At 37.4% G+C, this 15,350-nt stretch overlaps 1 protein-coding gene across 1 annotated transcript; it reads left to right on the forward strand.

The window, feature by feature from the left end:
• Positions 1-908: 908 nt before the first annotated feature.
• Positions 909-12,365, forward strand: IBSP (integrin binding sialoprotein). Its single transcript, XM_006198174.4, has 7 exons — positions 909-964; positions 3,311-3,378; positions 3,474-3,524; positions 3,620-3,697; positions 6,615-6,677; positions 10,725-10,898; positions 11,448-12,365. The coding sequence occupies exons 2-7, from the start codon at positions 3,325-3,327 to the stop codon at positions 11,982-11,984; spliced, it is 957 nt and encodes a 318-aa protein (XP_006198236.3). The 5' UTR covers positions 909-964; positions 3,311-3,324; the 3' UTR covers positions 11,985-12,365.
• Positions 12,366-15,350: the final 2,985 nt, after the last annotated feature.

Raw genomic sequence — 15,350 nt, forward strand, 5'->3', positions numbered from 1 at the left:
CAAGCTATTAAGCTAAATTTCCCTTTGCAAATGAAAAAAAAATCAGTACTTTAGTTTATCAATCAGTTCCTTGTGGGTTTGGTTTTCACAAATCATTTCTATAACAACAGATCATGCTTGCCAGCTCTAATTATTTTTTCCAATACCCATAAGGAAAAAACTAAATGTGAAAATGAACAGGAAAGAAGTATACAAAAGCCCACGAAAATACCAGGTGACATCATTTACCCAACAGAAAAGGATCATATAAATAGATAGTTGAAAGAGGTTTATTTTACAAGGTAAAAAATGAAACCTGCCTCTCAGTAGTACAATCCTCAAAAATTCTAATTTTTATACTCAGCAGTATGTTTCAGGAAATATATTTTATAAATTCTGGCATTTAATGATACTAATTTTTGAGCCACTGAACCATATTTCAGGAAAAAATATAAAATAATTGATATTAAAATATTGTTTATCAGTTCCTTTTCTTTATTATCAATTTCTTTCTTTCTTTTTCTGAACTGATAATGTAGCATTGTATCTGATTACAGTAAATTTTCCTTCCTTTCAACATAGTGAAAATTTGCATAATGATGAAATATTTAAATGGTTAAATCCTTTGCTATTTATTTTAATTCAAATCCAGCATATTATTATATATATTCAGAACTCAAACTATTCATCTTCATCTAAACCTTCAATTAAATTCCACAATGCAAACCTCCTGGCACTCGAGCCACAGTTCATGTTTATTCAACTGCGCCTGTGTCTTGAAAAAGTGTTGAAGTTTGGGGGTTTTCTGGTGAGATTCCACATTCTGACATCACCTTGGCCATGTCAGTGATTGGCTGTGGGAAGGCGAAGAGGAGTTTATAGCCGGTAAGAGTAAGTGAATGAGTGAGTGAGAGAGCAGAGGAAGTATTCAATCTGGGTCACTCACTCCTGGGAGCCTGCCTTCTCACTCCAGGACTGCAAAGGGGTAAGATTTATTCTGACAACTTCATTATCTTCAAATCAAATACATCACATTTTACATCTCTGGACTTAGTTTTGAATTTTTAATTTAAATGTAGATATTAACACACTGTATAGAAATGCTATGTAATTTAAAACATCATTAAACTTACTACCTCAGATTTTGAATTCTTCCCAAAATTCTCAGTTTATTAACCTATACATGTAAATAAGTTCTTATCATGTACATAAACTAGAAAATTATGCTTCCTACTTTTCACCTCTGCACCCCAGACATAAGTGTGTTTACTTATTCTGGTTCAGCCTGATGGAAATACTATTTTGCATTTACAAATCTGCCTCGATATATGCTGAATTCTCTGTCAATTATACCTAATCTGTACTTTAATTATAAGCAATATCTTGTCAATATGTTATATATTCAGTTTCAACGTGTTAATATCCTATAGCTCTAAAATCAGAATGGAAAAGTGTATAGTACTAGGGAAATGAATAATGTCTTTAGTTTATCATACTCCTCCCAATAAAAACTTGCAATTAGATTCTCAAAACAATTCTTTAAGAACGTTTGAATTGTTGTCTGGGTTAGTAGTGGGCACTGTGAGGTCTTTGCTTTTAATGAATCACAAAGTAAATAAAATGAGATTTATGTAGGCAGCCAACTGCTGCCTACAAGAATCCTTTGGTTCTTTTTATACTATTCCTGGTACGTTTTTATGTAGTTGTTTTTATGGTTTGTTATGAGAAATTTTATACTCAGAACTCTTTCTACAGTTCCATGTATTTAAGTTTTTAGCTCTTTAAGATATTGTAATTATTCCAACCTTTTTCATAAAACTGCAGAGCAATAGTCTTTCTGTTTGTTGTGGGCTGCATGACAGGTGGCCAAGTTCCAAATGTTATTCAGAGCCCCCCAATAGCAATGAAAGCTTTTTAACCAGATGGGCCCCCTTGAGGGGCAAAGCCTCTTTATCCCCGTGTGCCCACCAGAAACTTTCACCAAAGTAGATGGGACTGTAAGCAAGTTTGTAGGCATCAAAATCAAAAGACCTACTCGGCCACAGATAAAGTATAAATGAGTACCCAAGACAGCTTCTCCAGGCCTTAAGCCATACCCTGCTTAATGTTTAGTGTCAGACACTCAAAAGGAGGCAATAAATCTTGGCTAATGATGATAAAATGCAAAATCTAGCTTCAGGGTATAGTATATGACATGGGTTTCATGCATTTTAAATATTGCTTTTCCTAGTATGTTTATGGGGAAATATTGCTTCTAAAACGTTGCCAAAGCTGTCACTCTGGAGGAGAGAGTGCTCTCAGTTAAATGTGTTTCTCAATGCAAGTGCTGGGTGTTAGTGGTTTTCAGCTACATTTGTTCAACTTCTATTCAGATAGGATTTCATCAAAGGGAATAAAATTAAGATAGGCTTTCCCTATCGCTCTCTTTTTACCTCTGAGAAATCTATGTGGAGCTGAGATCTTTGAAGGCTCAAACCCCAGGAATGACCACAAACTTTTCCTATTCTGAGAGCGGCATCTTTAATTCTTCCATAGAACTGAAGTCTCCATCATGGCTCCAACCCTGACCTTGAAGAGCCCCACATCCATTCCACAAAAATCTCCCCCACTTATGATGGAAAGCTTAAATGGAGCTGGGGAACAATGTAACTTGAGGGCATTTGCCTCTAATATCCCAAGATGAACTCTGATATCTCGTCTCACAATAGTCATCCTTAAACATGGATACTGGGTACCACGTTATGAGAATAATATTTCACATATCATGGATCTTTGCACATACTTAATCAATATCAAGTATTCTAAGATATTCATTGGATAATGGCACCTAGTCTCCACTTTACAAATTAATTTTTAGTTCAAAAGCTATATAGAGGCTGGAAACTGCCTCTAGGATAATCAGCATAAAAGCTATCATTTGAATGTATTCAGTTTTTGCTTCGTTTTTCATGTAAACAAAACAAACAGATGACATGACCACACTGCTGATGTTCCCGTGTCAATGATATTAGGAGACCTTCTTGCCCTACTGTGAAGGATTCTAAGCATTCAAGCCCCTGGCAGTGACGAAATGGCCTTCCATTGACAAGTCAGAGTGGAGAGGTTAAAACCAAATATGGAACTCACCATTATTCAAATAGACGGGTAAAGTCAGCCTTCCACCACTCAAATAGAAGGAAAAATGTTAGAACAAAAGCAGAAATTTTTTCTAATTAGTCAAAACCATAACTGGACAAAAATGAAAATAAATTAAATATTTCATCTCCTAGTATGAGCACAAAAGTTACACTCTTAGTTTTATGCAATAACTTTATCACTTCATTAATTCCAGAAGCAATCACCAAGATGAAGACAGCTTTAATTTTGCTCAGCATTTTGGGAATGGCCTGTGCTTTCTCAGTAAGTTCTTTATTAAAAAAACCTAGAGTTATTTCCAATTTTGTCTTTCTATATTTAAGAGAGAATATGTAATAATTAAATGCTCTTTCAAACAGATGAAAAATTTGCATCAAAGAGCCAAATTAGAGGACTCTGAAGAAAATGGGGTAATTCATTTTTTACATACTTCTTTGGCTTGACTACATTTATCTAGATTTACTGCACATGAAACGTGAATCTATCATTTATTGTGTTTATGCAGGTCTTTAAGTACCGGCCCCGATATTATCTTTACAAGCATGCCTACTTTTATCCTCCTCTAAAACGATTTCCAGTTCAGGTAAGTATAAAAATTAATTTTCCTTCCCACCTATTACAATTAAAAGGGAATCAAATTTAAGTATGAAACACCTAAATTCAACTCTCACTAAAATTCAGCCAGGAAGATCACCTACTATAAACAGTTTGTTTTTAATATAATAAAATAAAATGTATTCCTAAGTTTTCTTTTAAAGCAGAGGTACACACACACAGCAAACTCATTTGGGTTCAGGCTAGAATGATATAATTAAAGCAAACGCCATAGCACACTGAGTTCAGGTATTTTTGGCTAATTCACCAACAAAAGTGGACAATTTTATCAATAGTTAACAATTAGGTCAGTGATAAGGCCACTAACTGCCATACTATAGTTGTCATATAGCTGTTTTACTGTCATATAGCTATTTCACACTGAATAATTTAGAGTCCTTTAAGAAGGACTTAAGAAGAAAAATTGACTCATGAACAGCAGACACCATTAAAATAAAAATTCCTGACAATCAATGGCTTGCTGAAGATTTTCCCAGACTTTGACTTGTGTGGTTCACTAGAACAACACATCACGCTTTGGAGCATTACTCTAGTGGAAATGTCACTCGAGAACTGCACAGGAAAGAGAGAAATTCATGAAGTGAACTGAAAAGCTTGTGAGAAAGACAGAACATCCTCAAAATTTGTAAACAAACAAACAAAAAATAACTACACACTAAAAATAAGAGCTTCTGTTTTTACTGGGTTACCTGTGAAGAGGGTTCTGAAAACTGGAGGGTGTGGTGCTGATCTTAAATAGACAACAAGCCAGAATTGTGCTATTTTTATTACTATACAGTTTGGGTTCAGGGCACCAATTATGCACCATCTGACCCAGGACTCCTGAGACATGAAAAGCAGTCAGGATGCTGAAAACGGTGCCTCAGCACAGTGGCTTGGCATAGCATCTTACCATATGTTGGGCTAACCCATCTCTAACTCATACAGTGATAGGAAATGATCATCTTAAAGTATTTCTAGTACCATAATAATTATGGGGAATGTGTGTGGCCACAGAAATATGAGCACAAATGATACAAAGGCTGTGGGCTTTCAGAATTGCCTTCCATTCTTTGGTTTGCCCATAAATAAACAGTGCTCATTTGAAGCTTTGTTGTCTTTCTTAAATGAAATGGAAATGACAATAAATTTAAGTTTCTGATTACCCCCTCAACTTTTCTAAAATATCATATACTTAGAGATATTCCCACCTAGAAATTTTTATAGATACAGATGTGTGGCCCAATGCAAGTGTCTGTAGTGAAAAGATAATAGGACAGTTTATATCTTTCCTTATTGATAGACCCAAAGCTCACAGACTCTTGAGGAGATCTTTAATACACAAAATTTCCACAGATCATACACAGACAGGTCTATCTCAACCAATGTAGAATCTGTAAATTAGAGAGCTGTTTTCAGGTAGAATCCAATAACATGTATCTCCCAATTCAACAGTCTGATCTAGTGTTTATGATCTGTTGTCTTACTTTACAGTTTGATTTCCAAGGTTTCTCCCCGTATGTGTCTACTTTTATGTTTCCATAGCTCTTTATTATTTATTTTCTTAAGCCTTGTTAAGTATTTAGTGCCCAAATTCTCACCCCAAAATGCATTAAGCTTCATTGGCTTTAAAATTCATGTTTTATCCAAACAAATAGAAGCAGTTCCAACAGAGCCTTATGCTTTATTCACCTCTGGGCTAGGGAAGGCACAACCATTAAGGTCATGGCAATGGAAGAGCAGGTCTAATTATTCTCTTTTCCACCCAAAGTTATTCTTGGCTCCAGGGCACAAGCATTCCCTTTCCCTGGGCGGATGGTGCGGCCACCTGGAGAATGAGCCCAACGCGGGGAGCCCTGAGCAGGGTTGGGACAGAAGTGTTTTCTCTGATCTCTGACCCTAAGGTCCTTCTGCAGTTATATTTTCTAAGATCCAGGGTACTTAAATGAGTCACCAGAATCAAAGATAAATTTGCAGGACAGAAAATGACAGAATCTTAAGTTGGGTATCTACTTGTATACTTAGTGTCATTAAGAAGTGGTTGCAGAAAAGGAAGGAAAATCTAATTTGGGCCAACATTGGGACAGATGAAGCATCTCCACTACTGTCTTAAAGGCTCAGATAACAGATGTTTAGATATACATTTCCTTTTAAAAAGTAGCAAAGTTCATTAACTTACGATTTTATTTTTATACACAGACTCTTTAATTTATTCTCATTCAAAATTGAGCTTTTTAGAGAAATAGTACTCATACATTTCTTACGTGAGTAGATGAATTTTCCTCTTATATAACTATACACACACACACACACACACACATACACTTCATTGAGGGATTAGCTTTAATTAGATTAAAATATACTAAAAATTATACGCAAATTTAATTTCAAGTCAAATTCCAATTTAAATTCACCAGGAGAACTCATTATTTAAGAAAATCATCCAGTAACAACTTACATTTTATGATAAGCTTAGTCATCATTTCATTCATATAATCATAAAGAAAATAAAACAATGAGATCTATGTCTTAGCCCAAGATTTGTCTTGAACTGATTGGAGAAGTCACAACCATTGTGGACTTCAGATTCCTTCTCTGTAAAATCAAGAAATTGGACCAGATAATCCTCTTGTTCTCTCAGAGCTAAGCCACACTGTGATTCATTGCTCTAGTTTTCACGTAGAATATGTTTCAACATATTGTTAATGCTTTCGAGGTTGAAAATGGAGCATTTCAATGCATATCTTGATCACTGTAAGATGCCCTTCTCTCTAACCTCATTTTATTTATGTCCAGTCCCCTCATATCTTTCTCACAGCAGCATGAGGGTTATCCTAAGTAAGTAAATAAATGTATGTACATATATATTCATACACATATGGATTCATGTATACGTACTTTTTTAGAGCAGCAGTGACTCATCTGAAGAAAACGGAGATGGTGATAGCTCAGAAGAGGAGGAAGAAGAGGTAAGGAATTTCTGCAGGTTTTTTCATAACCAGGAAGCACAAAAAACAAATAGGAGACTAGTCTCCTGTACTCCAGACTCAGCAAATAACCATCGCCAGCTTACCAACTGCCCACAGTCTTCTATTTTGGACAAATGGAATGTTATTTAAATTAAAACTAACTAAAATGACCTGTTTAAAACACTATTGCAGTTTGGGGTTAAAGTTACCTGTACGTGGTACACAAATACAAAAGTGTCTCTATTTTAAGTGAAAGAAATATAAATTCTGATCAAAAAAAGAAGTGTTATTTATATTTAGGTGGATTGAGCATGATAGTAAAAGACAAATACACAATAATCCTAAACTCAGTGCAATACTTGTTTTAAGGACTAAACTTGAAAAATTCAATTTAATAAGTGGGTAGTATATGAAAGCTAATCTTACATCCTCTATGATGTTATTGCGATTCATCTGCCTTTCTGGACTCATAAAGTAGTTCTTTTCTACTTGTTCTTCCTAATTGGAATTTCATGTCTTTTTCCCTAATAATAAAATTCATGTTTTCATAGAAATGCAAATAATCAAGATGTACAGATACCTTACTATACAGTACAACAAATTAGTGTAGTTTGTGGCTAAAATTCATCCATAGAACTTGGAAATTGTGCTAACGTGTTTATAACTGACACTCTTGCCCATGGAAACATACTAATTAGGTACATTTTTCTGGATAGTCAATTATAGCCACCCACTGGTTTAGGAACCTTCTAAATTCAGGTATTCTTAGATGCTATTTATGAAGGGACAATGACAGTCCAAATGGATCATGGGTAAACGTCTACTGTCCTGAAAACAAAGTGGTGTGGGAAGTTTAAAAGTGACAAATAATTAGTTTGATATTTTTAAAAACCATTTTATGTTACTTTTAGTAACATTTTCAGTACCATAATTTACCCCAATAGCTTTTAAAGGAAGACCTTACAAGAATGTTGTCAGTACCAAGAAAAATGCCACCTACTAAATCCCACAAAATTTTGCCTGGAGTTCCACATAATAATCTTACTCAAGGGCTAAACTAGGGTAATCCATTTCACTACAGCTGTTTGCCGTACAATGACTGCAAAATTGCCTTGCCAGCTAGATTTCCCAACTAGACTGCATACCTTTTGGCACTGGTTCTTCATTTGTTGTGATGGTGGACTCTGATGAAATCCCACATACTTAATATTTTGCCAACAATCTCTGAACATTTATGGTCCTCCCAGAACTCATCTGCAAACTGCATGACCCGGAGACTAGAGACCTCGGGTTACAATCCCTGCTTTGAGGAGGAGCAGTGCTGTACCCTCACTGCCTCGCCCAGTTTCTTGTACACATATAGTGCCTGGTAAATGTTTGCTGATTTGGTTTTGAAACTTCAGAGGGCACTTATTAAATGCTCCAAAGACCATTTATTCAAAATGATAACAGAAAACCAAATGAATAAAACTGGGAATTGCCCATCCTGAAGAGAGTTTAAAACCTCTCTGTTTCACCATTTCTTCCCTAAAATTTCATTGGCAATTCAGGTTAAATAGAGTCCCTAAGAATTATATTCCCATGAGAAGGTGCTTAGGCATATTTTCTATTTAAAGATAATACATTTTTCCTACTCCTAAATTATTCAGTTTCACTTTTTAAAAACTTTTATTGAAATATAATGTACCTAATAACACAATTATCATAAGTGTACAGATGACTAAAATTTCAAAAATTGAACACTCAAGAGTAATTGGCCCCCGTATAAAAAAGCAGCACATGCTTTGTGCTCCATTCCATTCATTAACCATCCCCACCACAGGCAACTGCTATGTTGACTCCTAAAAGGTAGATTGCTCTTGGCTCTTTTTGTGTTATACATGGAATCGCACAGCGCCTGCTCTTTTGCGTGTGGCCTCTTCCACTCTCAGCTTCAGAGGTTGACCCATTTGGTTCTATAGCTGTAAATCGTTCATTCTCATCATCAGTGTTTTATTATATAAATGTACCACAATGTGTTATTCTTCTGTTGATGGGCATCTGGGGAGTTTTCAGGTCTGGGCTATGACAGAAAAGCACTTCTGTGAACATTCTAGTCCTCCTTGGTGAACATATGAAACGTCCAGACTTCAAAAGGTCTGCTTCAACCTGATGAAATGCAACCAAACAGCTTCCCAAAGCTGATACTCTGATGTAAATTCCCACCATCTGCATACGCGCCTTCTGGTGGCTCTGCATTCTCACCAACGCTTGTTCCTTTCAGTATTTTTAGCCATTCTAGGGGGCTAGTAACACTTTCTAAGCACACATTATTGCTGATTTGTCTATTCAAAAAGATATATAAGGCCTAATACCCATCAAAAGACTGACCTATTTTCCTTTTTAACTCACTGCAGCAGAACATCATTAAATAAAGTACTAGGACAAGAGCGGGTGTCATAGGAGAAAATGTAGAATCCGATTGGTTGGGAGTTCAGGTCTGCAGTCATGACTCAGCCGCAAATGAACTGCCATCTCTTTGACCTCATCCAAGTCATTTATCCCATTGGACTTCAGGTTTTTCAAGGAGTAAGAGCGCAGGACCCAGCCTGTATCTTCTCCTTCTCTAAGCATCTTTCTGCCTTCTCCCCTGAAAGGGTTAGCCTGTTGGACTAAAGCATATAAACATGAAAAAAACAAATAAACAATATGGTGTTTTTGGGATATTTGACACAATTAGCTTGGAGACTGTTTTGGGGTGGACTCTACTACTCCCACGAGTTCATTGAAACAGTGGAATTACAAATCAAGAGAAACAAACACAGTCTTCTTTAGTTACTTTGTTTTAATAATAAGGTAGGCTAAATCTGAGTTTTGTTTGTTTGTTTTTAAAGTCTTAAAATACAGGCTGCCTAGTTTAAAGTTATCCTAACATCACAATCCTTTAAAAGTACACTGAAATAAATTCAACTTTCTAGTACTCATTTAAAGTAAATAAATTCTCTGTATGAATTCCTGACTTTAAATATTAGCAATGAATTACATTGGGAAATTAATTCAATCAACAATTGCCTAACAACATGGAGTAAAGGCAAAAGAATAAAATGTTAAAGATGATAGTAACATTCAGTTGAAGAGTGGTAATTTTTTAAAAAAAAAAACCTTCATGCAATAACATAATAATATCACTAAGGATTTCTTGAAGTGTTTAGTTTCTTCATTGCACAGAAGAATTGTATGTCAAATGCTTGAAATCTTTTGAATACTTCACACAGCACAGAACTGGCTTATATATCAGCAGATGGATTTTTAATTTAATATATCTTTTTTTTCTTTAAAAGCTCCTGAAAATAAATGAAATACATTCACTTCTTTTTGGTAGAAAATAAGACATGCAATCGATTTGTTTGAAGACAGGGGTTTCTATAAAAAATTTCTTCCTGAAAAAATCTCCTAGGTGTAGTGTAGACAATTCGCATAAAACCTAATCATCATCAAAAATGTCCTGGTGTAATAGAAAGGCTCAGCTTTTTTTAGTTTAGAAAGATATAGTTTCATCACTTAGTATGAGACTTTGAACACGTTATTTAACTTTTCTGAGTTCACTTTCCTTATCTAAAGAGTGTGAGTAATAATTCTACCTTGCAAGGCTGCTAAAAGGAATAAAAATAGGTATAAAGTTCTCAGCTGATTTGTCAGCAAATACAATAATTAACATACTATCATGTCATGTAGTTATTAACAAGACTTCAAGGGCCTAAGCCATGTATGGTATGACACCATACAGTCAGATATGCTGAAACTATTACACAAATATTTTTGAATTGATTAAATACAACTTAGAAATATCTGAAACACACTACAGTGAAGTAAATACAATGAGAAAACGGAATTGAGTTCTGAGAAGTGAAAGGTGCAAACGGCGTAAGAGGAAGCAGAATCGTAACATCGGGTGACAAGCTGGCTGAGGGATATGGAGCTTTTTTCCAGTAATGGTTCATGATTCCAGCAAATCTTGAGTTATCGTCTGGCTAAAATAACTTTTCTTGTTCTGGACATTTCCCCCAGGAGACTTCAAATGAGGAAGAAAACAATGAAGAAAATGAAGATTCTGATGCAAATGAAGATGAAGAATCTGAGGCTGAGAACGCCACCCTTTCCACTACCACGCTTGGCTATGGAGAGGAGATCACACCTGGAACTGGGAGTATAGGTCTGGCTGGCATCCAACTTCCCAAGAAGGTAACAGCTCCTCCAAAATGTTGAATCTGACCTCATTTCTTTACTGAAGTCTGAGGTTATCCTGACACTATACACTGAGTATTTTATACTACCTTCGTTAATTCATGAAAAAGTAAGAACAGGTACAATGCCCTTATTTACAAATAAGAAAGATCTTCTTCCAGGCAAGTCCTCTCCCCATGTTGTTACACTGACTTTCGGCACTATCACAGAACGCTAAGGATGAGCACTGTAGCAAAGGATATAAGGTCCCGAGAGATGCCATTGCATGTCAGGGGAGAGGATTCCGAGACAGAGAAAGTGAGCAGCAAAGCTATAGAAGGCATCTCCCACAGAGAAGACGTACTTACCAGGTTTCTCTCTCTCTGCCAAAACCCAATGATAACAGCACTAATTCAGAATTTTTAACCCCCCCCCCAACTAATCGGCTTCAGTTCAAAAGTACACATAGAACAAGGCTGACAGCACAGCCTGTGTTGGACCAAGTATGGCCTTAAGTTCTCTGTTTTACACACTTAGATTTGGATTCTTTCAAACTTTTTCTTACAGGCTGGGAATATAGGAAAGAAGGCTACAAAAGAGGAGGAAAGTGATGAAGAAGAGGAGGAAGAGGAAGAAGATGAAAACGAAGAGAATGAAGCAGAAGTGGACGATAATGAGCAAGTCACCAACGGCACCAGCACCAACAGCACAGAGGTGGACTCTGGCAACGGCAGCAGCGGTGGGGACCGTGGAGAGGAAGAGGGCGTCACTGACGCCAGCGCGGAAGGAACCACAGTGGCTGGAGGGCAGGGCGACGGTGGCTCTAAGGTCACCGCCTCTCCAAATGGCAGGTTTGTGCCTACGCCTCCACCCAGGGAGGTCCATGGGACCACCCCGCCCCCAGCTGGGAAAACCACCACCCCTGGATTCGAGGAGTATGAACAAACAGGCACCAGTGAGTATGACACTGGATATGAAATCTACGAAAATGAGAATGGGGACCCACGTGGGGACAACTTCCGAGCCTATGAGGATGAGTACAGCTACTACAAAGGGCGTGGCTATGACAGCTATGACGGTCAAGATTACTCCTACCACCAGTGAGGGCCCAGACCGGGGCGGACTCACCCGCGCTGGCGTCATGTGTGGCTACCGTTTTCCAAGTTCAACTCAGGAAGGTGCAATACAACAAACGTGCATATTATAACGTGGAATGGTGCTGCTGTTCCAAAGTGGCCCTCTGCAGTTGCTTCTGCAGGTGATGGGCTTCCTGTTGCTTTTCCCTGGTATGTTATTGAAAGGCTGTAAATCAGGGTCGTTGGTCAAGTGGTAAACCAGTGCATGAGACCGAGTGCGACTGAATGATTTGAGGTTGTAGTTCTATAAATAGTATTTTAATGTGTTTGCACTAACTGCTAAAACATACTCTTTGTGCAAGAAGTGCTTCTTAGAAGAGATTCATTGACATTATTAGTAACACTGTATACAATAAATGTGTAGTTCTTTAATCACGTTACCTAACCATCACTGTATATTAGGTTTAATAATCATCCTCATGTATTTTTATGTGACCTGTATGTATATTCTATCAATGGGTTTTATCACAAATAAAAATGCAATCCTTCAAATGTGTTATAATTAAGAAGAAAAATGAGAGATTTAGAACTGAAAAAGGTGAGACCAGTGGGAGGACAATTCAGCTGAAGGATGAAAGCTTTTTTCCACTACGGTTTAAAACTCAGAAGGACTATAGCCATTTTCTCATGGATAGGTCAACATAACTAAGATTTTGACTTGCTTGTGGGCCGGGTCCGCCATGCACATTGGGGGAATAAATGGCTTTTATTGGCGTTGCCGAATTTGACAAATAAAAATGTAGGATGCCTGGTGAAGTTTGAATTTCAGATAAACAATGAATAATGTTTTAGTATACATATGCTCCATGCAGTATCTGGCCTTTGTGAAGTATTGGGGACATGTTTCTGCTAAATTAAGGATTCACTGCCTAAAATTCAAGTTTGACTGAATGTCCTGTGGTATACCTGGCAACCCTACTCCTATTTGATTTGGTTTTAGGTGGAAGAGAGATGGGATGGGGTAGAAAACTCTTAAACATACACATCAACTCATCATCTCCTAACTTTTTACTTTGAAAAATACCAAGCCTTCAGGAAAGTTAGAAGATGAGGATGTGAGCGTGTAGATTCACCCGTGGTGAACCTTTTGCCGTATTTACATGATCACTTTCCATTTCTGTGTGCCTCTCTTCAGTTTCATCTACTTTTTTCCCAAACCATTAACGATTGAAGACATTATGGCATCACAATGCTTCACCCCTCAATACTTCAGCACTTAGCATTAGAACAAGGAATTCTCCTACAGAGCCACCATATCATCCTCATTCTCAAGAAATTTCACATAAATAGGATAATATTTTCTAATATACAGTCCTTATTCAAAATTTCCCAGCTATTCCAACAATGTCATTTATTGCTAACTCATTTAATCCTCACAAAACCCTGTCAGGTAGGTACTATTATTCTCCATGTTATTGACGAAGGGACCAAGGCATGAAGAGGTTAAGCAGCTGGCACCAGGTCACAACGGCAAAGCTGAGGTTAAAACAGAGGCAGACTGGCTTTAGAATCTGTTCTCTTGACCGTTAGCGTATATATTCATCAGGAATGGACGTTGAGCCAGGAGTGGGCAGGAAATCTCTAATGATGAGAACATTGCTGAAAAATAAGCCTTGTCCTCTATCACAATTTTCTATGCCAGCTGTGTTTCTATACCAGCTGTGTTTTATGACTTGAGTTCTAAAGAAAATTTTCAAAGCAAAGATCCTCTGATATTTTTGGTGTACCTTTCTGTATAGACTGCTTGGCATTGTGCAAGTGCATGAGCTCTGGAGTTAGGTGAGCTTGAATAATGGTGCTACTGAGAGTAAATGAATTTTCTTTCCCGCTCTTTGTTCCCACACCTCCTACATAAGGAGTGTATGCAGCAGCTTGCTGTTCAGAGTCTGACATGTTATGAGCTGTTCAGAGCATCACATCTCTCCTCTCCAGCCCCTTCTTTTCCATCTTAATACTTAGGTGCAGCTGATTGTAACAGAATTACCTGGCCATAAAAATTGTCTTTTGGGAACTCACAGAACATTTCCCCCTTGTCCTAATGCATCTTTGTAAGCAAAAGCTTTTGATGAGTTGGAGGCCTTGGGAACAACATGACAAATACTATATATTAGGCAATATAGATAATCTGTACTGTTTATCTGTGACATTGTCACAGACTGTCTCAATATAGGATACAATCATCAAATCTTAGATTTAGGAAGGATGTCTGAGCTCTCTGAACTTTATCAATATTTTGAAGTTACTCATTTTTATATAGCAAAATCAGTTAATTTTTTCTATCATTATTATTATTATTATTATTATTATTATTATTATTATTATTATTATTATTATTATTATTTGCTTTTAACCTGTAATGTGGGCATCCACTCCCCAGTATCCTAGCTCAGGGATTTGAGCTAGTTTACTTCAGTCCCTGAGCGTGGAATGGTAACTATTCTCTACCATTGCTCCAAGCATCTAGGAGTCTCCTTTAGAGGAGTGGCTCTTTTTAAAAGGAGAACTGTGCCAAGGCATTCACTTGGGGGTATGCAATGGAAGCAGAGGAAAGATTTACAGCCTAGTCTGGACACCAGCACAAATGGGTACTCGGATGGTGAGGCCCGTGGACCACCAACTCCCCAGGGCCTAGATGGAGGCAACGTGACATTCCTGGATGAAGACTGAGGGATGGGATGATGAGGGCTATGATTGAACTCTGCCCCTAGGCACCTAACGCTGCCCCTCCCAGGAGTTCTCTCAGCCATGTCATGCTGTATCTTCTGCATGGAAGCATCCTCTTGAAATACTTTTCCTACTTAGAACTAGAGTTCCAGTCTCTCCCTGCCATTCTAGCCAGCTAGCCTCCCTGGCCTCTTGCTCCAAATTCCCTTTGACCTTCCCCAGCAGAAGCTCTCTCTTCTGTAATCTCTCATAGCATCCATTGATGGCCTATCTGGAAGAAACTTGACAAGAATTCAGATTATTAGAAAAGAAAGGGGAACATTTTTATTCTTCCCAGAGAAAGATAATCCTTCCCCCCCGAGAATGAATCAAATGACTCCTTTAAATGGAGAAGAGATAAAAAGTGAAATAAACTATGCTTATGTTGAGGGTGGTGGAGGTGATGAAGTTGGTTATTTATGTTCTCTGACACATAGAAAATTCTTTTGTCCTCATTTAAATGCAGAAACCAACTTGTAAGGGTCTCAGAGCTCCTAGGCGCCTGTTAATATCTGTTCTCCTCTCTTTCTCTGAGTAACAGAACCCTGGTTTTTTATCTAAGCTGGTGCCTACAGAATAAATTCTAATTTCTTCCACTTCCCTTGGAGCTAGATGTGTCCATTTGATTTAC

This window comes from Vicugna pacos, chromosome 2, assembly GCF_048564905.1.
Source record: "Vicugna pacos chromosome 2, VicPac4, whole genome shotgun sequence".
NCBI lineage: Eukaryota > Metazoa > Chordata > Mammalia > Artiodactyla > Camelidae > Vicugna > Vicugna pacos.

What these genes read in the sequence shown, in the direction of transcription:
- IBSP (XM_006198174.4), top strand. Translation starts at nt 3,325, where the DNA reads ATGAAGACAGCTTTAATTTTGCTCAGCATTTTGGGAATGGCCTGTGCT. An exon ending in GAATGGCCTGTGCTTTCTCA is followed by an intron (nt 3,379 to 3,473) that starts GTAAGTTCTTTA and finishes TCTTTCAAACAG; the next exon opens with ATGAAAAATTTGCATCAAAG. An exon ending in CAGAAGAGGAGGAAGAAGAG is followed by an intron (nt 6,678 to 10,724) that starts GTAAGGAATTTC and finishes CATTTCCCCCAG; the next exon opens with GAGACTTCAAATGAGGAAGA.